Source organism: Rhinopithecus roxellana, chromosome 1, assembly GCF_007565055.1.
Source record: "Rhinopithecus roxellana isolate Shanxi Qingling chromosome 1, ASM756505v1, whole genome shotgun sequence".
Taxonomy (NCBI): domain Eukaryota; kingdom Metazoa; phylum Chordata; class Mammalia; order Primates; family Cercopithecidae; genus Rhinopithecus; species Rhinopithecus roxellana.
The window spans coordinates 136,153,889-136,180,462 of NC_044549.1; the positions used below are offsets into that span (position 1 = coordinate 136,153,889).

The 26,574-nt window shown below is 42.9% G+C and overlaps 1 protein-coding gene and 1 pseudogene across 2 annotated transcripts; both read left to right on the plus strand.

Annotated features, from left to right (window-relative positions):
- The first annotated feature begins 1,091 nt into the window (after positions 1–1,091).
- Positions 1,092–24,108, plus strand: KCNMB3 (potassium calcium-activated channel subfamily M regulatory beta subunit 3). Its single transcript, XM_030931846.1, is given in 5 exon segments — positions 1,092–1,345; positions 16,168–16,359; positions 22,101–22,299; positions 23,528–23,588; positions 23,645–24,108. Coding segments are annotated over 5 exon segments (894 nt in total). The 5' UTR covers positions 1,092–1,283; the 3' UTR covers positions 24,025–24,108.
- LOC104670619 lies at positions 5,249–16,991 on the plus strand (annotated as a pseudogene). Its single transcript, XR_004057851.1, has 3 exons — positions 5,249–7,627; positions 16,168–16,359; positions 16,811–16,991. The product of XR_004057851.1 is annotated as a leucine-rich repeat flightless-interacting protein 1 pseudogene (transcript).
- Positions 24,109–26,574: the final 2,466 nt, after the last annotated feature.

Consider the following 26,574-nt stretch of genomic DNA (forward strand, 5'->3'; position numbering starts at 1 on the left):
GCAGTGGCTTACACCTATAATCCCGGCACTTTGGGAGGCTGAGGCAGGCAGATCACTTGAGGTCAGGAGTTTGAGACCAGCCTGGTCAACATGGTGAAACCCTGTCTTTACTAAAAATACAAAAATTAGCCAGTTGTGGTGGCACATGCCTGTAATCCCAGCTACTCGGGAGGCTGAGGCAGGAGAATAACTTGAACCCAGGAGGTAGAGGTTGCAGTAAGCCGAGACTGAGCCACTGCACTCCAGCCTGGATGACAGAGGGAGACTCCGTCTCAAGAAAACCCAAACAAATAGTTTATAAGATAGAAACAGAAAAATAATACAAATGAAAAGTGTATTAAGTATATATTTTTATTAAGCAATATTAAAATGGCTGCAGGTAAGAGTTTATATAGCTATATTTACATGGATATTTATAGATGAGATTACTCTTACATTCTTGCCCACACCATCTTGGAAGATGTTAAGATAATATCGCCTTGACTGAAAAACATACAGCAAATGTGGTCTATTTGGCATTCTATCATCCACATCTACAGGTGCCTGTAGCAATGTGAGGTACAATAATATAATGGTAATTGATGTTCCTAATTTGGGAGTGTGGAAAGATCCTCAAATGTCTTTTAGGTCATCAGAGAAAGATAAAATAATATTTGATATAGCTTTTTAAAATTTGAGGTAGTTTTAATGGCGAGTTATTTTATGGCCCTTTGTATCGTGAAAAATTGGAACATTGCCATTAACTAGAAAACCCATTATTTCAGCTTGCACTCTAACAGACAATATGTGGAAAAGGAAACGCGGCCAGGGCAAAACATTTCCTCTTCTTATAAACCTTGAACTGAGTATGTCCCTCACCAATTATAGAGTGTCCCTTGGGCCTCAGAACTTTCCACAAGCGTTGAGGTCTCTATGGCGATGCTCCCGGCTGCCGAAGCGGAAACACAGGTGATAAGGTGGCGGCAAGCACAGGGTAAAGAGAGAGAAGGAGCTTTGCCTACAGCAAACCACGCAGGTCCTTCTTGATCGTCTAGAACTGACGGCTCCGCCTTGCCAGGAGTCTGCAGAACCACGCGGCTGGCCTCCCCGGAGTTACCCCCTCTCCAGGAAGGCGCGGCCGGCGGCAGCTCCGGAGGCTCGGGGCTTCTATGGCTGCAGCCGCGCTGGGGGCTGGGGGCTCCCGCTGGGACTCGACTTCCGTGGATGCCTAAGCTTCACCTTTCCTGCGCCCGCAGGGCCATGACTCAGGTGAAAGGAGGTCATTTTCTCAGGCCCCTGGCCTCATGCAGCCCTTCAGCATCCCCGTGCAAATCACACTCCAGGGCAGCCGGAGGCGCCAGGGGAGGTAAGTCACCTCCAGAAGCTCGGCCGGTAGTGGGAATCGGGCTGAACAAGCAATTGGAAGAAGAGGGGACATCTCGAGCTTGGGGAGTGAGTGTTTCCTTGTTCTCTGAGGATGCCCACTTGCCATGCCTCCCAGGGTACCCAGGAGGCTTCCCCAGCAGCACTCACATCACGGGGCTGCAGCCTTTCCTGTTGGCTCTGTCCTCCAAGTGGCCAGTTCTTGAAGACTGGAGACCTTTGAAACTCACCTGTGGCTCCCCAGCACTAGATCATAGCCTAGCCCATAGTTGGTGCTCAATAATTGTATCTTGGTTGAATGAGGAATGAAGAAATTACACCAGCATTTGGTCACATTGGTGAAGCCTTGGAGTCACAGCCCTTGGATTCAAACCCAGCTCACCACTTAATCAGCCATGTGATTGGGCAAGTCACTTAACTTCTGTTTGTCTCATCTCCTTATCTGTGAAATGCAGATAGTAAGAGCCCCTGCGTGCCTCAGCACAGTATACCACATCCTCTCTAAGCTATACTGTTACACCACGTATATGCTCTACACCTCTCTAAACTCTAGTCTTTTAGCTATTGTTATTACCCACCCTACTCTTCTCCTTAAATGGGAAAGTGAGAGATTATCTTCAGGACCCATTTTCTCCCCAGTGAAATGCAAAGCAGAGGAGCTGAAAGCCTCTGGTGAGCTACACCCCTTTTGCCTGCCCCAGGGTTGGGGCATGGGGCAGTCGAAGTGGGAACCAAAATGGAGAGAAGAGTGATGCCTGAGGGTGTTGGACAAATGGGATATTAAAATCTTTTGGGCCGAGCACGGTGGCTCACACTTGTAATCCCAGCACTTTGGGAGGCCGAGGTGAGTGGATCACCTGAGGTCAGGAGTTTGAGACCAGCCTGGCCAACATGGTGAAACCCCATCTCTACTAAAAATACAAAAATTAACTGGGCATGGTGGTGGCGCGCCTGTAATCCCAGCTACTCAGGAGGCTGAGGCTGGAGAATTGCTTGAACCCGGGAGGCAGAGGTTACAGTGAGCAGAGATCGCGCCATTGCACTCCAGCCTGGGTGACAAGAGCCAAACTCTGTCTCAAACAAACAAACAAAAATTTTTTGGGAGGGGTACATTTCACAGCCAGGTTCACTCACTGTCTGGAAATATGCATGATTTATTATTGGCTCTAGTGGAGTTGGGAGCTGAGAATTGGAAAACATTAAAGATGGTAATGGTCATTATGTTACTCACTTCCATTATCATTTAACTGCACTCGGGGGTATTTGAGAGACTGCATGAGGAGAGTGAGATAAAGGAGTTTGGATAGGATGGGGGTTCAGGGAGGAAGGACCAGACACACTACAGAGGAAAGAAAGGCGTTCTTCTCTGCTAGACCTGAACCAATTCTTTTGTGAACAGACAATTAAAATGAATCACTGTATGGCAAATGACAAACATGCAAACAAATAAGTTTTAGTGTCCCATTCGTCACACAATTAACTAGATATAAAGGCAGTTGTGTTGTCATCAAAGCAACCTAGTATATCCCATTTTCATTTCTGAAATGCACAACTGAATTATTATTTCCTCTTGCTGAACTTGATGAACTATGTTGACTTAACCTTATTTGTTGTTTCAAAATAAGTTGTTAAATAATGTTGTAATTAAAAAATAGACAAGTAAAAATAATTACCAAGGGTCTCCTCTGTAACCAAAACAAATTACAGGGAAATACTAATATAATGTACTTCATGTTTAGAAATTCATTTCACACACATCAGTGAAATGAATGTTAGATGAATTACGAAGTTTTGATGAGCCACAGCATCTTTCTAAGGAATACTTCTTGCACAAGTTTCAGTGCTGGAGGGAGAGGCTGCTGGCTTCTGTGGGGATCACACCCAGGTGAGTGTGTTCAGGCTGTTTGTAATTGAGTTTGCCTCAGGCTAAGCCAGAAGCTGCCTGTAGCTATGTGTCATTCTTGGGCTGGGTGGGAACGTCAGTCCTATCTGCCTGCAGTGAAGAGAACAGAAAGTGGTAGATATTGCCTTGATTATGAATAAAACAGCTCCAGGTAATACACTGGTTAGAAGTGGACGTGTATTACTGGCAGAAAAAGGAATCAATATGCTTTTTATCCATCTTCCGACTAGAAAGCAAACTAAATCATACTTAAGTGCTTTGAGGTCCTCGAATGAAAGATGCTTGTAACTACAACAAAGTTAATTACAAGGCTGTTTATGGTCTGATAAAACTGGAAACAACCTAGTAATATTCAATAATAAGGAAAGGGTTAAGGAAATATGGCATATCTAATTAATGGAACATTATGTAGCCAATAGGATTACAAAGAATTGTTAATGACATGTGAAAGTGCTTATTATGTTAAGTGAAAAAGATAAGATTAACAAAAAAAATCTCAAATCATATCTAATGTGATCTCACTCTGTTTAAAACAATATAGGCGGGGTGCAGTGGATTATGCCTATAATCCCAGCACTTTGGGAGGCCGTGGCAGGTGGATCACTTGAAGTCAAGATTTCGAGACCAGCCTGGCCAACATGGTGAAACTCCATTTCTACTAAAAATAAAATAATTAGCTGGGCGTGGTAGCAGGCACCTGTAATCCCAGCTACTCGGGAGGTTGAGGCAGGAGCATTGCTTGAACCCGGGAAGCAGAGGTTGTAGTGAGCTGAGGTCCCGCCACTGCACTCCAGCGTAGATGACAGAGTGAGACTCCATCTCAAAAAAAACCAGAAAACAACAAAAAAAACCCAGAAAACAAAAACCTAATATAGAGCAGGAGGGGATTAACCCAGTAACCAAGTGCACAATACTTCCTTTAAGTGTTAGAACTGTGGGTGAGTTTTTGTTCTCTTCTCTATGTTTTTTGGATTTTTCAAGTTTCATGCAATGAGCATATAAAAATATATTACTTTCATGAATCATTTGATATTTGTTGAGGAATTCTTTGTGGCTAAGTTTGTAGTCAGGTCTCATAAATGTTCCATACACGCTTGAGAATAATATATATTCTATAGGAGTCAGTGTTCTATATTTATCATTTAGATAAAACTTGTTAATTGATTTACTTAAATCTATTACCTTACTGATTTGTTCAGGTCGAGCTATCTAAATTACTGAGGGAGTTTATAAAAGTACCTCATAATCTGATAGTGGATTTTGTCTATTTCTTCTTGTAGTTTGATCAGTGAAACAATGCTATTAAGGTACATACAAATTAGTATTGTTATATCTTCCGTGTGAATTGAACCTTTGACCAGTGTTAAAACCCTGATATTTAAATTTCTAGTAGTAAAGCTTTTAATTCTTAACATTCATGTTTGTTTTCTGTTACATTTTGCCCATAAATTTCACCCTTTATGTATCTGTGTTTTAGATATATCTTTTGTAAAAACATACATATAGTCCTCCATTTACAGTGGGATTACATCCTGAAAAATCCATCATAAGTTGAAAATACTGGAAGTTGAAAACTTAAGAGTGTTATGTATTTACCCTCATGATTGTGTGGCAGACTGGGAACAGTGGCTGGCTGCCACTGCCCAGCATCTCAAGAGAGTAGGGTACTGCATATCGCTAGTCCAGGAAATAATGCAAATTCAAAATTTGAGGTACAGTTTCTACTGAATGCCTGTTGCTTTCACACCACAGTAAAGTAAAAAAAATTGCAAGTTGGGGGCGGGTCAGGGCGGGCGGAGGCGCCCGAGTTCGGCTTCGCCGGAGCCCTTCCACCCCCGGCCTGAGGCGGCCACCTGCGCCCCGCCCCTGTTGGCAGATTCCGAGCCCGAGCCCAGTCCCGCGAGCCGCTGCCCGGCCGGCTGGCCCCTGGCCCCGGAAGCGCGAGCGTCCACTTCGCGGCGAGTGGCTCCCTCTCCGCGGACAGAATGCGCGCCCCCAGGCCCGGCCAGCGAGGGGCTCCCGGCGAGGTCCCCGAGAGTTTCCCGCTGGGTGGAGCTGGCCGAGCCCAGCAGGATGACCAGCCCCGCAGCCGCGCAGAGCCAGGAGATCGACTCTTTGAGACCGGAAGCGCAGAGGCTGGCGGAGGCCCGGCTCGCCGCAAAACTGGCGGCCCGCGCGGAGGCTGGTGAGATTCGCATGAAGAAGCTGGAGCGGCAGCGGAAGAAGGTAGAAGAGGGACCAGAAAAAGATTTTACTGAGAAGGGGTCTGGTAACATGCCAGGCCTGTCTGCAGCCACGCTGGCCTCTCTGGTTGGGAGTTCCTCTCGGAGGAGGCAGCTGGAGACACCTCCATCTCCATGGACACTAAGGCCTCCATCAGGGAAATAAAGAACTCTTTAGCAGAAGTTGAAGAGAAATATAAGAAGGCTATGGTTTCCAGTGCTCAGCTAAACAATGAAAAGACAAACTTCATGTACCAGGTTGATGCCTTGAAAGATACGTTGCTGGAGCTTGAAGAACAGCTGACTGAATCTAGGCAGCAGTACAAAGAGAAAAAGAATTTGAAAGGGAAAAACATGCCCACAGTATACTGCAATTTCAGTTTGCTGAAGTCAAGGAGGCCCTGAAGCAAAGAAAGGAAATGCTCGAGAAACATGGAATAATCCTAAATTCAGAAATAGCTACCAATGGAGAGACTTCCGACACTCTCAATAATGTTGGATACCAAGGTCCTACCAAGATGACGAAAGAAGGGTTAAATGCCCTCAAGTCGACAGGGGATGGGACCCTAGGAAGAGCCAGTGAAGTGGAGGTGAAAAATGAAATCATGACGAATGTGGGGAAAAGAGAAATCTTGCACAATACTGAGAAAGAATAACACACAGAGGACATAGTGAAGGACTGTGTGGACATAGAGGTATTCCCTGCTGGTGAGAATACCGAGGACCAGAAATCCTCTGAAGACACTGCCCCATTCCTAGGAACCTTAGCAGGAGCTACCTATGAGGAACAGGTTCAAAGCCAAATTCTTGAGAGGGCTTCTCTCCCTGAAAACACTGCACAGGTTGAGTCAAATGAGGTCATGGGTGCACCAGATGACGGGACCAGAACTCCCCTTGAGCCATCGAACTGTTGGAGTGACTTAGATGGTGGGAGCCACATAGAGAATCTGGGAAAGTCAACTGTGACTCAGGTTGGAGAGCAGGCAGGCACAGTGGCCTTGTGCCCTTTAAAGCATAGTGATGACACAGTTCATCATGATGACAAATGTACGGTAGAGGTCCCCCAGAGTTAGAGACAAGCACAGGGCGTAGTTTAGATAAAGAATTCACCAACCAGGAAGCAGCTGAGCCCAAGGAGTTTCCAGTGCATAGTACAGAAGTAGGTAGGGATCACAACGAAGAAGAGGGTGAAGAAACAGGATTAAGGGATGAGAAACCAATCAAGACACAAGTTCCTGGTTCTCCAGCAGAAACTGAGAGCAATGGTCAGGAAGCGACAGGTCCAAGTACAGTAGACACTCAAAGTAGACCCTTAGATACGAAAGAGTCCGACGAAGAAAAGACTGACCAAAAGGGAGACGCATTGGACTCATCGCAGAAGACAAAGAACAAGAGAAAGAGAAACAAGAAGAAAAAATCCCCAGTACCCGTAAAAATCCTTAAAGAACACAGATTTAAATGAAATTAAGGAAGAAGAGCAGGTAAAGTCTACTGACAAAGTCAGCAGTGGAAGCCCAAAATGAGGTGACTGAAAATCCAAAATAGAAAGTTGCAGCAGAAAGCAGTGAAAATGTTGATTGTCCGGAGAATCCTAAAATTAAGTTGGACAGAAAACTTGACCAAGAAGGCGATGATGTAAAAGCAGCAGCTGAGAAGGTGCTAGCTGATGGAGACACATTAGATTTTGAGACACAGTTCAATCATCAGGCCCGAGGGCTGGTGGTGAAGAATCAGATGAAAGTGTTGCAAAAGATAATGCCAAAATAGATGGTGCCACTCAAAGCAGTCCTGTAGAACCGGAGAGTGAAGACACAGATCGCTGGACCCTGCCCAAAAATGAAAGTCCCTCACAGGACATTAGTGAGGCCTGTGAAGCAGAAAGTACAGAGAGGTGTGGGAAGTCAGAACATCCAAGTCAGACCCTCAGGAAAGCTTTAGACAGCAATAGCCTAGAAAACGATGACTTGGCACCAGGAGGAGAGCCGAGGGACTTCAATCCAGAAAGCAGACAAGATACCAGAGGAGGGAATGAGAAGGGCAAAGGCAAGGAAGACTGTACCATCTCCTAAGCTGAGGCAGGCGGCAGGCGTGGTGCACAGGAAGTCTGAGCGTGAGGGGCTCTTTTCTCTCCACTGCCAATGTAAGTAGAATGTTCTAAATTCATAGAGGTGCACTGTATGCCAATTACCAGGTGATTTAAGTTATAGACTGTTTACTTGTAGATTTCCATGTAATCATTGAGGTTATCACCCAGATTAGAAAGACATATTTGTTATCAGTGTGCGTTCTAATTGAGAGCATTCCAGTAGTATCAAACAATAATGTCTACTGTTTATAGTCCACTTAATAAAAATAGAAGCACTTACCATTTGCCTTAGGCTGATAGGAACGTGGATATTCTTGACCAAATATATCAGCATCTAAGTGAAATGACCAAACAGCATTCTTAGATTTCTGTATTATGAATATAATTGACATTTAAATTAATGCCTTTTTCACATATGTGTACTTTCATATTTGATTTTAAAATGTACATTATAACTTGTAAGGTATTTTATTTAAAGGAGATGAACAGCCAAATAGCAAATAGGTCACTGAATAAGATTTGCACCTTAGAACAATAATCATTTTAAGGATAACAAGTAAACGTCTGAAAGCACGAGGGACTTTATTTGCCTTCACCTCATATAAGTCTTTGATCTTGAACCAATGCTTTTGGATCTCATTGTTGATGATACCTGAATTTACTTTGTAGGAGATTTTAACTTCATGCTGATGATGTATTGAATTCATTTTATACGAAGATTTTTTCTGGAAGTGATATATGTCAAATTACATTTCCTACTGCAGTATTTGAGCGGGGACAGTCATTTTTTAATGTTTTTGGCTGGGCATGGTGGCTCACACCTGTAATGTCAGCACGTTGGGAGGCCGAGGTGGGTGGATCACCTGAGGTCAGGAGTTTGAGGCCAGCCTGGCCAACATGGTGAAACCCTGTCTCTACTAAAAATACAAAAAATTGGCTGGGCATGGTGGTGGGCACCTGTAATCCCAGCCACTCCGGAGGCTGAGGCAGGCTTGAACCCACGAGGCGGAGATTGCAGTCAGCTGAGACCAAGCCATTGTACTCCAGCCTGGACAACAAGAGCAAAACTCTAAAAAAAAAACCACACACACACAAAACAATGTTTTCACGCCTGTAACCCTAGCACATTGGGAAGCCAAGGTGGGAGGATTGCTTGAGGCCAGGAGTTCAAGGCTGCAGTGAGCTATGATTGCACCACTGTACTCTAGCCTGGGAGATAGAGGGAGACCCTGTCTCTAAAAAAAACAAAAAGATTTTGAACCTTAAAATTACTTCTCTTTGTTTGAATTTCTAATCATCCTTCACAAGAGCAGTAAAAAAAGGTTACTTGTTCTTGTGTAAACTACTAATTAGACTATAGTAGGATATTTTAAAGAGCTGAATCACTTTTGGTATTTTGGTATAAATATTTTCATTTATTATTTCCCAGTATATTCTTTTTGGAAAATTCTTGTTTTGATCTGGCTGAAGAAAATACCTGTTTTCTATATAAAGAAACATTTAAAAAATAATTGTAAAGTTAGATATAATTGGAAAATATAAAATCACAAATGAATGTACCTTATGAATGTTGTTGACATTTTACGAAATTATGTGGATTCATATTACTGTTACAAGATAGAATTGAATGCAAAAAGACCAAAACCTCAATAAAATTTGAGGAAAACATGTTATGCAATTGAAATGAAAACATTTTATAATTGTAAAAAAAAAAACTTGCAAGTGGAACCATCTTAAGTTGGGGGACCATCTATATGTATTTAAATCTAGTCTGACAATCTTTATATTTGAAAAAAAATTTTTTGGAGACAGGGTCTCACCTGTCACCGAGGCTGGAGTGCAGTGGCACAATCATAGTGTGTCCGGAATTGGTGGGTTCTCGGTCTCGCTGACTTCAAGAATGAAGCCGCAGACCCTCGTGGTGAGTGTTACAGTTCTTAAAGATGGTGTGTCCGGATTTTGTTCCTTCTGATGTTCGGACATGTTCAGAGTTTCTTCCTTCTCGTGGGTTCATGGTCTTGCTGGCTTCAGGAGTGAAGCTGCAGACCTTTGCAGTGAGTGTTACAGCTCTTAAGGCGGTGCGTCTGGAGTTGTTCATCCCTTCCAGTGGGTTCGTGGTCTTGCTGGCCTCAGGAGTGAAGCTGCAGACTTTTGCGGTGTTACAGCTAATAAAGGCAGTGCAGACCCAAAGAGTGAGCAGCAGCAACATTTATTGCAAAGAGCAAAAGGACAAATCTTCCACGGCATGGAAGGGGACTCCAGCAAGTTGCCACTGCTGGGTTGGGCAGCCTGCTTTTATTCCTTTATCTGACCCCACCCACATCCTGCTGATTGGTCCATTTTACAGAAAGCTGATTGGTTGATTTTGACAGAGTGTTGATTGGTGCATTTACAATCCCTGAGCTAGACACAGAGTGCTGATTGGTGCATTTACAATCCTTTAGCTAGACATAAAAGTTCTCCAAGTCCCCAACAGATTAGCTAGACACAGAGCACTGATGGGTGCATTTACAAACCTTGAGCTAGATACAGAGTGCTGATTGGTGTGTTTACAAACCTTGAGCTAGACACAGATTGCTGACTGGTGCATTTACAATCCTTTAGCTAGACACAAAAGTTCTCCAAGTCCCCACTAGATTAGCTAGACACAGAGCACTGACTGGTGTGTTTATAAACCTTGAGCTAGACAGAGTGCTGATTGGTGCATATACAATCCTCCTGCTAGACATAAAAGTTCTTCAAGTAACCACCAAGGTGACTTTGCCTAGTGGATCCTGTGCCAGGACCGTGGGCAGAGTCACCCGCTAGTCCTGCCCCACATGACTGCACTCTTCAGCCCTTGGGAAGTGGATGGGATGGGGCACCACAGAGCAGGGGATGGCGCCATCAGAGAGGCTCAGTAGCGCTGGAACCCACTGCCTGGGGGTTCAGGCATGGTGAGCTGCAGGTCCCGAGCCCTGGCCCACGGGGAGGCGGTTGAGGCCCGGTGAGAATTGGAGCGCAGCAGGCAGGCAGTGCTGGGGGACCCAGCGCCCCCTCAGCAGCTGCTGGCCCGGGTCCTAAGCCCCTCACTGCCCATGGCCAGTGGCGCTGGTCAGCTGCAACCAGTGCGGGGCCTGTTGAGCCCGCACCAACCTGGAACTTGTGCCAACCTGGAACTCGTGCTGGCCCAGGAACGCTCAGCAGCCCCAGTTCCCGCCCACGCCTCTCCCTCTGCACCTCTGCACAAGCAGAGGGAGCTGGTTCCGGCCTCTGCCAGCCCAGAGAGGGGCTCCCACAGTGCAGCGGGTGGGCTGAAGGGTTCCTCATGCGTGGGCAGAGTGAACATCGTGGCCTGAGGAGGCGCTGAGAGCGAGGGCTGCTAGCACATTGTCACCTCTCAACAGCTTACTGCAGCCTCAAACACCTGGGCTCAAGCAATCCTCCTGGCTCAGCCTCCTGAATAGCTAGGACTATAAGTGTGCTGCTACAACTGGATGGTGTTTTAATTTTTATTGTGTAGAGACAGGGTCTTGCTATGTTGCCCAGGCTGGTCTCAAACTCCTGAGTTCAAGTGATCCTCTGTTCAAGTGATCCTCCCACCTTGGTTTCCCAAAGTGTTGGAACTATAGGCATGAGCCAGCACAGCCAGCCCTAATCTCTATCTTTTAATTGGATCATTTACTCCATTTAGTTTTATAGTAATTACTGATATACTTATGCAATAACATTATTCTATCATGTTATTTTGTGCTATTTGTCCTGACTTTTTCATGAGTTTTTCCCTCTTCTTTATTGCCTTCTTTTGGATTGATTTCTTCCCCTTCCCTTCTTTGTCTCTCTACTGGTTTGGAATTTCTGGAGTGTCACCTAAAAGAGTAGAGAAAGGTGATACTTCTATTTAGCATGCATATTTGAACTTTTCAACATGAAATTAATGTCTTTATCTTCCCCCATGGAAAAATTACCACTGTTACTCCCTCTAAATTATATCCTCTTGTCATGTATTTATCTTTTCTTTTAACCCCACAAGACATAATAGTAATAAGATAATTATAATTATTATTACTTTATAGAATTAATATCTTTTTTTTTTTTTTCCTTTGAGATGAAGTCTTACTCTGTTGCCCAGGCTGGAGTGCAGTGGCACGATCTCAGCTCACTGCAACATCCACCTCTTGGGTTCAAGTGATTCTCCCACTTTAGCCTCCCGAGTAGCTGGGATTACAGGTGCCCGCCACTACACCTGGCTAATTTTTGTGTTTTTAGTAGAGACAGACCTTTGCCATGTTGGCCAGGCTCATCTCAAACCCCTGACCTCAGGTGATCCACCTGCCTTAGCCTCTGAAAGTGCTGGGATTATAGGCGTGATGCCACCATGCCTGGCTGTTGTGTGTTTTATGATTTTTAAATGAGTGGATATACTCCTTGGACATTTATATACTTTTTTTTTTTTTTTGAGACAGAGTCTCGCTCTTTTGCTAGGCTGGAGTGCAGTGGCGCGATCTTGGCTCAGTGCAACCTCCGACTCCTTGTTTAAGCGATTCTCCTGCCGCAGCAGCTAGAATTACAGGCACATGCCACCACACCCAGCTGATTTTTTGTATTTTTAGTAGAGATGGGGTTTCTTACCATGTGGGCCAGGATGGTCTCAATCTCTTGACCTCATGATTTGTCCACCTCAGCCTCCAAAAGTGCTGGGATTACAGGCGTGAGCCATTGCACCTGGCCTATAGAATTCTTTTAAGGCCTAAGTTAAAGGTGTGTGCCTACAGAGAACATATGTATTCAAATTTGCCAATTTGCAGAGGGCACTACGTACTTAAACAACATTACACGAAATTCTTAGTTTGAGATTGTTGTATTACCCAGGTAGTACGAATTCAGGCTGTAAACTCCCTTGAGGATCACCTTGAGGATTATCTAAAATTTCAGGGGAGATTGTAGTTTTCCTCCTTTAGTCAGTGTTAAGGTTTGAGAAAGGCATTTTCCTTGCCATTTCCTATGGAGTGGTGCAGTGGGAGTTAAGGGGGAGGGGCTATTTCCAGTTCAACCTGACACTGACTTTTAAGTCCTTTGGGGTCCCAGCTCTAGTTGGATGGTATACTAAACTGCATACCTCGGATAGACCCTGGACATTGTCTCCTGTCCCCGTGACCCTAAAAACGGTGAAACAAAAGCTCAATTTCACCAAGTTCCGCAGATGCCCTCAAGTTAAAACTTTACTTCTGTCCACCTTCCTCTCTGGGTTCCTACTTTCACATAGTTTTGTCTTTTGAGTATTTCCAATTCTTTTTAAGCTTTGGCCAGAAGTTTTAGTTGTCTGTAGTTACAGTGGGTGTCTAGGGTACCATACCACTGAAACAGAAGACTGTTACTTTTACAATAATAAAAACATGTCTATGTGGGTTTTAAAAAAACTTTTTAATTTATTTATTTACTTTTTTTTTGAGATGGAGTCTCACTCTGTCGCCCAGGCTGGATGGAATGCAGTGGCACGATCTTGGCTTACTGCAACCTCAGCCTCCCGGGTTCAAGCGATTTTCCTGCCTCAGCCTCCCAAGTAGCTGGGATTACAGGCACATGCCACCATGCCTGGCTAAATTTTGTATTTTTGGTAGAGACAGGGTTTCACCATTTGGTCAGGCTGGTCTCAAACTCCTGAGCTCAGGTGATCTACCCACCTTGGCCTTCCAAAGTGCTGGGATTACAAGTGTGAGCCACTGCGGCTGGCCAAACATATCTATGTTTTAATTTTTTATGATTATTTTATATTATCCCTTCCACACATATGAAATAACTTCTTTCCAAGTGACTTATGAGGTTGTCAACTTTTCCTAAAGCCTTGGAACAAAGTGGGCAGAAAAATTATAAATAAAAAGTCTTGTCTAGGATACTACAGGTCTGTCTTATTCCTAAATTAGAATCAGGTTATGCCAGTTTTTTATAACATACCATTTATAATTGGGTATGTTAAAGAATGTATTAGAAATCCCATAGCAACCTCATTATAAGCCTCTTTACCCATGGATTCCAAGGATATCTTACAATAAATCTCTGGGATACCTTATGCTACAGAGCAACTAAAGTCCAGCTTTAGAGCACAAGGGAAAATGCAGGATATTGGGTCCTGGAAACTACAAAAACCGTCAAACTCTGCTTTAGGGCTAAAACTTTATTTAATCAATCTGTCATATTTATTAATAAACTAGAAAATGTGGTCGGGTGCAGTGGCTCACGCCTATAATCCCAACAGTTTGGGAGGCCAAGATGGGTGGATCACGAGGTCAGGAGATTGAGATCATCCTGGCTAACAGTGAAAACCCGTCTCTACTAAAAATACAAAAATTAGCTCCACGTGGTGGCGCGTGCCTGCAATCCCAGCTGCTTGGGAGGCCAAGGCAGGAGAATCGCTTGCACCTGGGAGACGGAGGTTGCACTGAGCCGAGATCAGGCCACTGCACTCCAGCCTGGATGACAGAGCGAGACTCCATCTCAAAAAAAAAAAAAGTACAGGTTCAAATTTCATTAAATTTTTTTTCCATGCCCCTTCTCTGCTGGTAGGATGATAGAGGATGAGTAAAATATCAAGACAACTAAAATTTCCTAAACTAGATCCTCGGCTCCTAAAGAAGTATTAACCATGGAGTGCCGCCATCTTCTGAGGTTGGTGCTTCCCGGTATAGGCTCTTGGAACATTCTGGACTGTCTGACATTCCTCTTACTCACTTTAGAACCGAAAGATGTTGCTGGGGGAAAAGGGAGCTAGGGAGAGGGAAGGGGAAAGATGTGGGATAGGCATAAACTGTGCTTTTGGGAAAAAAAAAAACTCAGTAATTTCCTTGATGGGGTTGTGCTTGGCTTTAAAATGTAGAAAGCTTTTAGGAAGCTTGAAGGAGCCTGTGCTTCTACCATTAGTGCTGCATTTGTTTGGCGCTTAAGATTTCATTAACCTTCTTAAAATAGAGATACTTCTGGAACTCAAGTGGCTACTGAGCAGTGAATGGCAAATCAGTGACACTATAGGAAGTGGAGGGAGGCCGGGCGCGGTGGCTCAAGCCTGTAATCCCAGCACTTTGGGAGGCCGAGACGGGCGGATCACGAGGTCAGGAGATCGAGACCATCCTGGCTAACACAGTGAAACCCCGTCTCTACTAAAAAAAAAAAATGCAGAAAACTAGCCGGGCGAGGTGGCGGGCGCCTGTAGTCCCAGCTACTTTGGAGGCTGAGGCGGGAGAATGGCATGAACCCCGGAGGCGGAGCTTGCAGTGAGCTGAGATCGGGCCACTGCACTCCAGCCTGGGCGACAGAGCAAGACTCCGTCTCAACAAAAAAAAAAGAAAAAAGGAAGTGGAGGGATTGTGGCAAACTAGAGAACACACCTTCCACAGGGGCAGCCACTGCTCGGCTGGGCCCGCTGTTCATCTGCAGGGACGTGCATCTTGAGATTATTTCCAAAGTCAGGACTCAGCATTTTTATGAGAAATATCATTATTTTTAAGGTCTTAACAAGTTATCCCACATTAAAAAATAATAATAAGCCGTGCCGGGCGCTGTGGCTCCCGCCTGTAATCCCAACACTTTGGGAGGCTGAGGTGGGTGGATCATGAGGTCAGGCATTCGAGGCCATTATGGCCAACATGATGAAACCCTGTCTCTACTTAAAACACAACAATTAGCTGTGCGTGGTGGCAGGAGCGTGTAATCCCAGCTACTTGGGAAGCCGAGGAGGAGGATTGCTTGAACCTGGGAGGTGGAGGAGGTTGCTGTGAGCAGAGATCGTGCCCAGCCTGGGCAACAGTGCGAGGCTCCATCTCAAACACACACACACAAAAAACGACAGAGAAGGCCAAACAAAGCACATCTGTGGACCGGATGCCGCCATGCCCACCGGTTTGCGACCTTTGTGTTGGGCTCTTCTGTTCACCAGACACCCTGCCCTGCGAGAATGTATCTCATCCTCTGCTGGAACAGGTTTGCAGGCACAGCGAAGAGAGGGAGAGAAGAAATGCAGGGACACTTACGCAGAACCGTGAGTGGCCAGAGAGGAGAAGGAGGGTGAGTGGAGCAAAGAAGCCATGACAACTTCATAATTCTGAGTGCACTGGGCAGTGGCCAGAAATCCTGGTGGTGGATATGCTGCCTTTCCAACAGGTGAATGTGAAAGAACAAGTCAAGCCCTGTTCAGGATGCTGTTAATTCCAAATGTGAACTTTTTGAGTCATTCTTTCCATGTGGAATTCAAAGGAGAATGTAAAAAAAATTTCAGGAGGAAAGTGCAATATCCCTGAAAGGTAACAAAGTTCATAACACTTATTTACATACAACATTCTCTAGTCGTTGATTAAATGGATCTCTACAGACTTGCATGAGGCAACATTCCTTAGTCTTATTTGCCACAATATATTTTAAAATACTTGATTACACATCACTTTAGCTTATTTAGATGGACTTGTCACCAAGCTCTGAACTGGGATTTCATTGTGTTGCATTCATCCTGCTCACGAGACACAGGTGGGTAGCAAACGAGATTATCCCTCCATTCCCCATGGATTGGAAATGTTGCCACTTGTTTATGAGCCCACTGCAGTATCTCCTTCTCCCTTTTCCCAAAGGACAGCCTTTCCTGCCTCAGGAAAGAAGAGAGAGACAGACTGCAGTGATGGAGACCCACTAGATGTGCACAAGAGGCTGTCGTCCAGTGCTGGAGAGGACTGAGCCATGCTGCTGGGGTTTGCCATGATGGGCTTCTCAGTCCTAATGTTCTTCTTGCTTGGAACAACCATTCTAAAGCCTTTTATGCTCAGGTAAGAAACAGAGGAAGGAAATCTAGAGTTTCCAATTCAGATAAGATCCAGGCACAGTGGTAAAGGAGGAGAAGCTGGCTTTGGTTTCTCAATCTGTGACTCTCTGACATGGTCTAGAAAAAGAAAAATGCAATTCATCTTCCTCTCTCAGTGCTGGGGGCAGCTGGGTGTGGTGGAAGGGGTGGTGAGAAGGTCAGAGATACTCCCCTGCACTGCCTCCTCCCATCTGATAATCTATATATACCTCCAAACACGTAATCCACAAATTATAGTTTATTCATTTAGGTCATAAATCCTCCCTTTAAAATGTTGGTATTCCAGGAGAGAGTTAAACCTTGTATGCAAGCAAAATAAAAGTTTTTTGAGTCTGATTTTTTGAGTTTGACAGTGTCTACCTGGCACATAGTAGTTGCTCAATACATATTAGTTTCCTTCCTTTTCTTTTAATTAGGTTCTTTATTCAGTGCATGGAGTGATACAGTTGACCCTTGAACAACATGGGTTTGAACTTCGAGAATTCACTTATAAATGAATTTTCTTCTGTGCGTGCCACCCCGAGACAGTAAGACCAATCCCTCCTCTTTCTCCTCCTCCTCAGCCTACTCAACATGAAGGGGACAAGGAGAGGAACTTTATGATGATCCACTTCCATTTAGTGAATAGTAAACATGTTTTCTCTTCCTTATGGTTTTTTTTTCTTCAACTTTTATTTTAAGTTCTGGGGAACATGTGCAGAGTGTGCAGGTTTGTTATAAAGGTAAACGTGTGCCATGGTGGTTTGCAGCACATATCAACCCATCACCTGGGTATTAAGCCCAGCATGCGTTAGCTATTCTTCCTGATGCTCTCCCTCCCCCTGCCCACTGAGAGGCCCCAGTGTGTGTAGCTCCCCGCTATGTGTTCATGTGTTCTTATCATTCAGTTCCCACTGTGAGAACATTCAGTGTTCGGTTCTCTGTTTCTGCATTAGTTTGATGAGGATAACGGCTTCCAGCTTCATTTCATACATATCCCCGCAAATGACATGATTTTGTTCTTCCTTATGATTTTCTTTTCTTTTCTTTTTTCTGAGACAGAGTCTTGCTCTGTTGCCAGGCTGGATGCAGTGGCATGATCTTGGCTCACTGCAACCTCCACCTCCTGAGTTCAAGCAATTCTCCTGCCTCAGCCTCCTGAGTAGCTGGGACTGCAGGCACCTGCCACCACACCCACTAATTTTTGTATTTTTAGTAGAGATGGGGTTTCACCATGTTGGCCAGGCTGGTCTCGAACTCCTGACTTTGTGATCTGCCTGCCTCAGCCTCCCAAAGTGCCGGGATTACAGGCGTGAGCCAGCATGCCTGGCCATGATTTTCTTAATAACATTTTATTTTCTCTAGCTTATTTATTTATTGTTTTTTAGAGAAGGGGTCTTGCTCTGTCACGCTGGAGTGCAGTGGTATGATCATAGCTCATTGCAGTCTTGAACTCCTGGGCTCAAGCAATCTTCCCATCTCAGCTTCCTGAGTCAGTGGGATTACAGGTATGAGCTGCTGTGCCTGGCTATTCTAGCTTATTTTATTGTAAGAATTCAGTATATAACACATATAAACACAAAATATGTCTTAATCAACTATTTATTGGTAAAGCTTCCAGTCAACAGTAGGCTATTAGTAGTTAAGGTTTTTTTCTTTTTGTTTGTTTGTTTTTTTTGATGCACAGTCTCACTCTGTCACCCAGGCTGAAGTACAGTGGCGCAATCATGGCTCACTGCAGCCTAGACCTCCTGGGCTCAGGCGATCCTCCTGCCTCAGCCTCCCAAGTAGCTGGGACCACAGGTGTGTGCCACTACACTTGGCTAATTTTTAAAGTATTTGTAGAGATGGGGTCCCCCTATGTTGCCCAGGCTGGTCGTGACCTCCTAGGCTCAAGTCATCCTTCCACCTCGGCCTCCCAAAGTGCTGGAATTATAGGCATGAGCCACCATGCCTGACCAGTAGTTAAGTTTTTGAGGAGTCAAAAGTTACATGGAGATTTTCGACTGCAGGGTTGGGGGTGTGGTGTTGGCATCCCTAAACTCTGAATTGTTCAAGGGTCAACTTTAGTTGCTACTTATTAAGTATATGCTGTATGCTCAATACATACTATATTTTATCCTACTTAAACCTACAGCAGCCCATGATGGAAGTGCTGAGGCTCAGAAAGGCCAAGTAACTTGCCCGAGTTCACATAGCCAGTAAATAATATGCCTGTCATTCTGACGTAAGACTTGCTTCTTAATACCTAAATGAAGTTTGCTGAAATGAGGGGAATAGGGGTTCTGATTAGGGAAGGGGAGGAGCTATTTAATTTTGTAGGATGGCCCATACAACATATGGTACTTTGGGGCCAGGTCAGTTCAGGGTAAAAGGAAGGCAAGGGGTGCTTTTTGGAAAGTGCTTTATTTTTGAACAGCCCCCCCCCCTTTTGTTTTTGACAGCCAAAGAGCAACAGAAGGCCCAGGGGGAGCAGAAGAGGAAGGCCTAGGAGTTCAGTGAGGGAAAGGGGTCATAAAAAGGAAGAGAGTGGCCTACTTCTGTTATTTATGATTCATCTCCTGCCATTCCTAGGTTACCATTGTTAGGGGAAAGATGTAGAGGTCAACATTTACTAATGGCAGCATACAGTGCCATTATTGGAAGAATTCCAGAAGAACCTTCTCTCTGGTATTAGCAACCAGGAGAAGCTGTGCTGCTCCTGATCAACCAGCTTACTGTCATTTAATGGACACCAGGAATCTTGTATCTGGTTGTATTTCCTTCATTGCTTTGGCTGCTAGGAAGCCCAGAGGCAAATTTGTAGCTCAGTTCTCATAACTACAAGGGATCTTATGGTCTGCAGGTTACATATTTGTACCTCACTTTTTTTTAAACTTTTTTTTTTTTCTGAGATGGGATCTCACTATGTTGTCCAGCCTAGTCTCAAACTCCTAGGCTCAAGCGATTCTCCTGTCTTGGCTGTACCTCACTTCTGACTTCATTCTGTCTTTTTTTCCTCTTTTTCATTTACTCCTTTTTCCCTCATCCTTTATATATATATATCTGCATTACATGTCTATACAATGTGATTGAATGTTTGAATGTATGGGAATGTTGAGTAAATGTGCATGTCTGTGCACAGGCAGATCAGATTATTTTTAAAAATGTGACATATTTGGGAGATGGCTTAAGGGTACCTTCTGCAAGCTGGTACCAAACTGTTGCTCATAATTAAGTTTCACTTTTCTAAGCATTCCTGGAAATTATTTGGTTAAATTAAGTGAGTGCCTAAGAGTGGTGAGTTCTAATCTCTCTCAACTTACATCTTGTGCCATCTCAGAGAGTAGTTTTGCTCCATAAAGGGTGGTAGTTAAAAAGGCCTGGGTAGCTCATACCTATCCCACTCCCTCAGCCTCTCATCTCTCAGTCAAATGATGAATTTTGTCACAGCTGTAGCCGAATACACACCCGATGCTATTGAAGGAACATGCTCATTTTTGAGCCCTGAATACATCCCTGGTTCCATCTGAAAGGCTCTGACTGGGGCCTTGTACATAGGACAGCATGTCCTACTCTGTTTTGGAGCTTTCTAAAATCTTCAAGGAAAATTCAAATCATACTCAGTTCAGTACTTGGTCAAGATTTAGAGAGCTCAAGTTCTAACAGATAAAAAGGTAACTCTAAATTATTATGTCAAGATGCCTAGTTAAAATAAGTATATAAATTAATTTAGTGAAAAAGCAGACCAGTGCTAAATCTATGAATCTTATTTTCCATTTTTGTATTTTCACTTGCCCAGTATTTTTTCTTAGGCTACATCTAGTGATTTTTATACCCCGGACCTTGAGGTTATGTTAAACTGCACGGCGTGTCTCAAGTTTGCTGTATTAATAAGGGAGAATGATTATTTCGGTCAAAGAGATTAATGAGAGTGCATTATGAACATAGCTAAATATTGCCTTTAGAACATTCTTACTTTTTTTTTTTTTTTTTTTGATGAGGGGAGGACAGAGTCTGGCTCTGTTGCCCAGGCTGGAGTGTAGTGGCACAATCTTGGCTCACTGCAACCTCTGCCTCCCGGGTTTAAGCAATTCTCCTGCCTCAGCCTCCCGAGTATCTGGCATTACAGGTGCCCACCACCCCACCCAGCTAATTTTTGTATTTTCAGTGAAGATGTGGTTTTACCATGTTGGCCAGGCTGGTCTCAAACTCCTGGCCTCAAGTGATCCACCCACCTCGGCCTCCCAAAGTGCTGGGATTATAGGCATGAGCCACTGTGCCTGGCCCTGCTTTTCAAACATTCTGACTTTAGAGCTTGCTAATCTGACTTATTATGTTTAAGGAAGCAGTAAGTAAACACAGGGGTCCCCCTACATGTGAGTGTGAGGGTATATGAAGAGCCGGTCCCATACATTAAATGAAAACATTTCCTCTTCCCCTTGTTTACTTTGTCTTGGACTTGTTTTCAAATTATTTCATACATACACACATGTCCTTTCTCTTCAACATCACCACAAGATCTTCATGGCAGGAATTTTGTTTGTCATTTCTCATAGCACCTAGGATGTTTTGCATATGTAGTACATGTGAAAATTCTCAAGAAATTTTTTCCAAGTAGAATTTAATTCAGGCCAGGAGTGGTGACTCACGCCTGTAATCCCAGCACTTTGGGAGGCCAAGGTGGGAGGATCACGAGGTCAGGAATTCAAGACCAGCCTGGCCAATGTGGTGAAACCCCATCTCTACTAAAAATACAAAAAATTAGCTGGACATAATGGTGCACACCTGTAATCCCAGCTACTCGGGAGGCTGAGGCAGGAGAATCACTTGAAACCAGAAGGTGGAGGTTGCAGTGAGCCAAGATCGTGCCATTCCAGCCTGGGCAACAAGAGCGAAACTCCGTCCCCACCTCCAAGAAAAAAAAATGTAATTCAGTACAGCATTTACTGAACATCTACTCAGTGAGAGGTATTCTGTTTCATGCTTTGAGGAACATACAGATGAATTGGACATAGCTCCTGACCTCAAGGAACTTAACTGATAGCAAAAATATTCTAAGTATTCTATGAGAGATTCCACGTATGATTTGCACTTGCCTCTTTGGAAGTAGTGGGTATGTGGAATTGTACCTTGTTGCTAGAAGTTGTGTAGGCTATGTTGACCAACAGCCCTGTAGTTGGACTCCTTCCAAAGGCACACTTTCATCAGGACAAGCCAGTGCATCTTGAGATGATGAAGCATGAGAGATGATGAGATTCCTGAGTGAGTGTGAATCTTGGTGGTTACAGTATTATGGTAATGCTAACACTGTTTACACTGTGCTTCTCCAAATACCTGCATCTTAAATACTATTGAATATAAAGATTCCTGGGCCTCAAGTCAGACCTACCAAACCAGGATCTCTGGAATGAAGTGCTGGAATCCACAGTTTAACAAATTCTTCATTCTAACAAACTCACAGGTGATTCTGAAGTTTGAAAACCATTGTTACAGGGAGCAATATGCCAGTAGGATCATCAGAAGTGAGGTGGAACTTGGCACTTCGTGGCTCTTTACCCCAACTCTTTGTCTTCTGTGCTCCCTGATTATTAGGTGCCTGCTGTAAGGATCCTGTGCCACCTCAAAATACACAAATGCCTTGTACACAGATGCCTTGGGCATTGTGTACATAAGCTCATAACCACACTGAAATGTAGAACGAAATTTTCTAGTAAGAGAAGAACATTTATTTTTTTCAAATTGAAGTGCTCAGAGAGAAGAATTGACCTGCACTGCCATCCACACAGATATCATGGATGACTGGCTGGACTGTGCCTTCACCTGTGGTGTGCACTGCCGTGGTCAGGGGAAGTACCCGTGTCTTCAGGTGTTGGTGAACCTCACCCATTCAGGTCAGAAAGCTCTCCTACATTATAATGAAGAGGCTGTCCAGATAAATCCCAAGGTATTGTAAAGTTTAAAGAGTTCTTATGACAGCAACCCTTCCCTGCCAGACTGTCCCTAGCAGGGTACATAAATAACCCAGGGCTGTCTTTAGGGATAGATCTGTTTTTTTTTTTTTTTTTTTTGAGTAAATATTTTTACAGTGATCAAATCAGGATAAATGAAGCTTTCTTCTTGGTGGAGAAATGGGGTATATAGAAAGGAGATAAATTATTCCAATTTCACAATTTGGTGTCTGGAATTTATAGGCTAAGCCAATGAATAGTCATTTGTGGGGAGTGTTTCTTTTGAAGATTCCACTCCCCATCATATCAAAATGCTACCATGTACTCACAGTCTCCCTTGAATCAAGCAAGTAATTTTTCTTATCAAATAAATGTAAAGATTATCATTTTTAATAAATTACACAATGGGTTCATATGATTTAACAAATTATAGAAATGATCCCTGGAAGTATAGTCTTTCATATGATTTAAAATTTATATTTATACCTAACTATAAAAAGTTGAGTTGTGTTAGATTAGTTGACGTGTTACACTTTATTGTCTTTAAGCATCAATTTCAATCTGATTACTTTTGTTTTCTGTTTTGGATGCAATGATTTTTAACATTTCAAACATTTTGTAGGCCTTTAGCACAGTACCTCAAGTACCTAATGGATATGGTAATAAACCTCAAGCTTTTTTGAAAAAAGTCACCAGCTGACAGAGCTCCCTTCTCCACTGGTTCTGTCTCTCAGGAACCAAAGTCCAGGTGGGACTCCCTCTCTGTGAGTCTAGAGCAAAAGCCTCAATGTGCTTTTCTTCAGGGTAATATTTTGCTACAGGAGATCAAGACAGAGACAACAGAGACATTACTAGGCGTTGAAAGTTCATAGTAAGGCTCAATACATTTTTGTTCAATGGACAAATGGATTCATACTGTCCAAGAGACCAAGAACCTGCATGTGGGGAGGAGTCATATTCCTTATGAAGCTAGTCACTGACTCTCCTGCAATGTCATATAAACTAAGAATTCCCTTCCACATCCTTGCTTAATGACTGGAAATGGCCATTTCACTGTGGCCCTCCAATTAACCCTTTCCCATGAGCTATGTAATATTTTACCACCTTCTAAGATTGAAACTGCCCACTAATAACTTCAACCTGAAGCTATTTCATAATAAAAACTGTTAAGTATTTGGTATTGGTGACAGTGCCTTTATCTTTTTCCCTCCTCCATATTCCTAGTGCTTTTACACACCTAAGTGCCACCAAGATAGAAATGATTTGCTCAACATTTTTCTAAGCTGCTGCCTAGAAAATTCACTGAGTTTAGAGTTACTAGTATTTAGCCTTGGCATTTAGCTCTGGACATAAAGGAATTCTTCGATCACAAAAATGGAACCCCCTTTTCATGCTTCTACAGTCCAGACAGCCAATCTGAAGATGTCATTCTTATAAAAAAGTATGACCAAATGGCTATCTTCCACTGTTTATTTTGGTCTTCACTGACTCTGCTAGGTGGTGCCCTGATTGTTGGCATGGTGAGATTAACACAACATCTGTCCTTACTGTGTGAAAAATATAGCACTGTAGTCAGAGATGAGGTAGGTGGAAAAGTACCGTATATAGAACAGCATCAGTTCAAACTGTGGAGTATGAGGAGGAGCAAAGGAAGGAGCAGAGAAATCTTAAGACTGTGGCCAAAGTGCTGGCCTTCAGATGTCTGTGATTTCCGCAACTGAGGATCTAATTATGCATGTCTGCAAACTAACAATGTAAAAGGTAATAATTAAAGTTAAGTATCATATTTTCATGTGGGAAAAAAATTTAAAAGCCTCATTTTGTATTCTATTTATTTCTATAAATACATACAAATTCACTATCTTTTCTAATCCCAATCTCTTTCCAAATGAGCTAAGGAAGCACTTTTTTTTTCCTGTGTAGCAAAATGAGTTCAAGATATTCTTTACCTAATTTCAGCTCTAGCTAGAACCAGTCAATATGGAAATAAACAATGACGGTATCTAACCTACTGAACACTGAACCATCAGCCTAACTATGCAATATAGTCACACTAAAATATTTCTCATAAAAAAGTTCTTAACAGTTCGTTCACTATACGAAGATAAAAATCTGGTAGAAAACTTAAGAAAACATGGACCTAACATATTAATTAAAGTTTTTTTCTTTTTTTTTTTTTCCTTTTTGAGATGGAGTTTTGCTCTTGTTGCCCAGGCTGGAGCGCAGTGATGTGATCTGGGCTCACTGCAACCTCTGCCTCCTGGGTTCAAGCAATTCTCCTGCTTCAGCCTCCCAAGTAGCTGGGATTACAGGCGTGTGCCACCTGCCCAGCTAATTTTTGTATTTTTAGCGTAGACAGGGTTTCACCATGTTGGTCAGGCTGGTCTTGCCTGACCTCAGGTGATTTGCCCACCTCAGCCTCCCAAAGTGCTGGGATTACAGGCATGAGCCACTGCACCCAGCCTTGGTTTGTTCTTTACCAGTCTACACAGCAGAGGAAAGCTGCTGCCTAGAAAATTCACTGAGTTTAGAGTTACTAGTATTTAGCCTTGGCATGTACCATGTAATTTTTCTTTCAGTAACATTTTTCTAGTTAATTATGCTTTTCATAAACTCATTTCACTCTGTGCACTTTCTGGTGGGAAAAATGGGCCAGAAATATGAAGAAGCTATACTGGATTTCAACATTCATCTCAGATGATCCACATCGTATTAGGTTGGTGCAAAAGTAATTCCAGTTTTTGCCGTTACTTTTAATGGAGAAAAACTGCAATTACTTTTGCATCAACCTAATAGCAAAGTCCCACAAGTTTAGTCAACAATTGTCTGTACTTTTAATTGATGAATCAACCATGGTTATTAAATGATGTCATAAGGCTCTTAACAAATGCTTTCCAGATTGATTATGCCGAATCTATGAGTGGAAAAGGGAGTTTGGTCTGATTTTCCAAAGTGCCTCCAAGTATCTTTAAAATTTTATTATACTAAAAAATCTTAAATTATGGACAGTAGAATGAGACATTTGAAGCTACTTTTATATGTAGATGTAATAAAAAACTGATTCTAAGTCAGTTTAATGCCCTTTAGCAATTTCAAGACACACATTACTAATTCAGCTAAATAGAGCAATATTGACTTGATTAGTAATGAGTAATCTTGGTGGTTTCCTCTTTCTAGTGTGCAGTGGTGGAAAGAACATGTGTCTCAGATTAGGATTTATTTGACTTTGTAGGCCATAATGACAACTTTGGACAAATCGGCTAACCGGTCTAAACCTCTCTTTTCTCATCTATAAAATGGGGATAACCTGTTCTTTCACGCAGTTATTTTATGGAATAAGTAAAGTAGGGCATGTGAAACACTTTAGCATAGCTTCTAGCATCTAGTAGGGGCACTCAAAATGTTAGATAATTTATTTAAAAATCTGCTGGGTTGTAACATTCAGTGAGCCTTGGTACTTTTCATTGGGCAGCTGGTATAGAGGCTAGGGATAGGGAACTGCAGTTCATTTTCCCTGCCCCCCACCCCAGTTCTCTTGGCTAACTGTGATATGCATTTAAGGCCCAGAACCTGCTGTTTAAAAGGTTGTAGTAAACTATTTTGTATACCAAAGACTTCTCTGTAATAAAATATATACATACACATGAACATTTTATATGCATGCACATTTTAAATCATTCTGCAAATTGAGATTCTATACTTTTCTAAAGGGCACATCCCTATTCCATTTCTTTGTAAATTTGACTTCTACCTAACAATATGCAATTATTGGGTTTTTTTCCCCTAAAAATTCAAAACTGCTAATTTAAAATGTAAAGTGTGTGTTTCAATTACCACAGTTTTCTATTTAGATAGGAGCTACCTGATTGATTCCAGCAAAGAGAGATATTATCCCTGGAGAACAAAGTCAATTCAAAATTATTTAAACCATTTGGCATATAAATAAAATTTAAGTAATTATTTGCTTAATTGCTTTACTAAGTTGTTAATGCCTATGTGCATTAGTGGTCAAAGCCCACACTTAACTTTTGCAATGTTTATGAGAACTGAAAGCAAAACCAGTTTGCCTCTAGCCTAACTTCATTTCTAGGTTCTGATCTTCAAATGACTTGGAAAAAGTCCACTTACCTATTACATATACATACATACATTCATACATATATGTATACACATATATTTCTTAAAATAAAAGCATATAATTCTTTATGCTTAAATATTTAAACATACATTTCTTTAATATTCATCACTTTACTGGGGCAGAAAAATTGGCT